Raw genomic sequence first — 2,771 nt, 5'->3', positions numbered from 1 at the left:
AGGTACTCCCCCCACACACTCAAGGACACATAAAATTGCACTTGAAGGTAAATCAAACAGTAGAATTCACCTACACACAGATGCACATATTAACTAACACACTCACACACCTAGAAACAGAGCACACATAAATAGGCATGAGAGGGAAGGTCTATGTGAAGACATTTTTTGAACATGGAGAGGAATTGCAGGCTACTTGAAGAATCCTTTTCCAAGCGTCTCTCTGCACCTGTTCACCTGATGGGCCCCAGGCACCCACTGTCATGAGCAGTCCCTGGAACCCAAACCCATTCCTGACCCTAAAGAAAGACTTTAGTGTCTAGACTGGCACTGTCTTGCTCCATGTGTACGGTACACTACCTTATGACCAAGTCCTTGGTGATCTTGGAGATCAGCTTCAGGGAGAGCCAGATCCAGGACATGTCCCTGGGTCAAGATTCTGCTCTATAGGGGAAGTTGTGGTGTGCACTACACCTGGTCCCATGTGCCCTACTCTGGTAGCCGTGCTCTGGGATTCACCAGTCCTGATGCTGACATGTGCAGCTGACTCCTGACAGGACACCTGGGAAAAAGGGACACATTGAGTAAGGGACACCTCACCTTTTAGGCTCTTTACACACATTACCTAAAACTCTCAAAAGTCAGTTCCTGTGAAGGAGAAGATCTGTAAGCATGGTGTGTCGAGACACACTATTGTCCTTGTGCTCACCCCCAGCTGACAGAAAGGAAAACACAATCTTTCAAGTGGGTTGTGCTCTCCCTGGGACCTGGTTCTCACTGACACATGGGGAGGCCTTTGATCTGTGAGCTGTGGGAGACTCAGAACATATATTAAGTCATGCATGGACACACACACCACACACAGACACATGTCAACACTTTAACATGTGTGTGCACACACATACACACAATCACAATTTTCAACACAACTTCAAGAACCTCAGGAAGGGTGTCTGCCCCCATGTCCCTGAGGTGCAGGGGAGACCATGATCCTCAGGGAACCAGAATGGCTGAATCTGGACCCTAGAAAACATCCAGATTCTGGCTGCTGGGACTGGTGAGTGTTCCCTTCTATGACAGGACTCTGGAGAGTGATTAAGTTAGGGATGGCTGAATTAGAGGTGTTGACCTGGGGATTATCATGAATTCTCCAGTTGGGACATAAATGGAATCACGTGGCCTTTTCAAAAAGAAACCAAAGAACACCAGAGTAACAATACTGTGATTGTTGAAACAGAGTTGGGATGCATTTGCACATCCACCCATTAAATGAGGGGCGAGAGGGTAACAGGTGGCAGGGGGGACAGGGACCTGAGGGTGGAGGTGCTGGGGGATGATCAGGACACCAGTAGGATAAGGGGTGCCAGCCAGAAGGAAGGAAATGTGTGAGGACATTGTGTGCATGTTGGAGAACTGAGAGCCTGAGCTCAGCACACAGGGGCCTGGACAGGGCTGGGCTCTACTTTGTGGGAAATGGTTCCAACCACAGGGAAGAAGAGAGCACTCAGGGTGGTTCACTGTCAAGGAAGATAAAGGACACTATGGACCTGGTGAAGGAAAGGTCCCAGGTACAGCTGGAATCTCATCTGCAAACAGATACCTTCACTTCCTCCTTTGCTGTCTGCAGTGAGAGTGTGGGAATGAGAGCCACACAGAAGGAAGAAGTGTCCCTGGACACAGCTGAGAGTTTGGAGAGGAAATCCCTGATCCCAAGCCAAAGCCCCTTGCTTCCTGCCCAGACCCACAGCTGCCCCTGCATTTGTTCTCTGTGGTTGATATGATCTGAGCTCCCCCTGCAGCCCAGCCCTCCTGGCTCCCCTAAGGAGGTTTGCGTCTGGGCTCACGCTGACTTCCCCTCACTGTGTCTCTCGCACAGTAATACATGGCCGTGTCCTCAGCTGTCAGGCTGCTCAGCTCCATGAAGGCTGTGTTCGTGGACTTGTCTGCAGTTATGGTGAGTCTGCCCTGTAACTTCTGTGCATAGTTTGTGCTACCACTGTTAGGGTAAATTCTCCCCATCCACTCAAGGCCTTGACCTGGGGCCTGCCACACCCAGCTCATATAGTTGCTGGTGAAGGTGTATCCAGAAGCCTTGCAGGAGACCTTCACTGAGGCCCCAGACTTCCTCACCTCAGCCCCAGACTGCACCAGCTGCACCTGGGAGTGGACACCTGTGGAGAGGAGGCAGGAAGGGATGAAAATATCTCTTGACTATCCCTGGCCCCCTCCTCAACCCAGGAACAAAGGAGCCACTTACCTGTAGCCACTGCCACCAGGAAGAGGGCTTTCCAGCTCCAGTCCATGGTGAGGGGCTGTGCAGTCAGGACTTCTTAAGGGTAGAGTGTAGATGTGGGTGATACTCTCAGGGCACAGACAGACCCACATTTAACCCTGTCTACCTCTTCATATTTACATATTCATGAGGCACAGTGTTTCATAGCTGAACACTTCACTCCACCTGGGAGAACTAGAGGACACAGGGTCCATGCTCAGTGGAAGACTCAATGTCCACATCCCAGTCACTGTTGTAAAATGTGTGTCCCCTGTCAGGTCCCTCATCTCTGAGGAGACACAACTTCTTGCACTGAAGAACAGGCCCCCACAGCACATGATCCTCATTAAGAACCCACCTTCGAGTGACACAGAGACCACCTGGACCATTTCTGTACTCAATGCCTGAATGTCCTTCCTTTAATAGTGTGTCTCCCAAAAGCTGCACCCAGTGAGTGAATGAAACAACACCCCTCCCCAGCTCCTGCCAATTCAGATAT

At 50.6% G+C, this 2,771-nt stretch overlaps 1 gene segment (V, D, J or C); it reads right to left on the bottom strand.

The window, feature by feature from the left end:
* Positions 1-1,818: 1,818 nt before the first annotated feature.
* Positions 1,819-2,375, bottom strand: LOC118498332. The segment is given in 2 exon segments: positions 1,819-2,171; positions 2,258-2,375. Coding segments are annotated over 2 exon segments (399 nt in total).
* Positions 2,376-2,771: the final 396 nt, after the last annotated feature.

This window comes from Phyllostomus discolor, chromosome 15, assembly GCF_004126475.2.
Source record: "Phyllostomus discolor isolate MPI-MPIP mPhyDis1 chromosome 15, mPhyDis1.pri.v3, whole genome shotgun sequence".
NCBI classification, from domain to species: Eukaryota; Metazoa; Chordata; class Mammalia; order Chiroptera; family Phyllostomidae; genus Phyllostomus; species Phyllostomus discolor.
The sequence above is the reverse complement of the archived record's forward strand: the minus strand, read 5'-3'. Positions and strand labels throughout refer to the sequence as shown.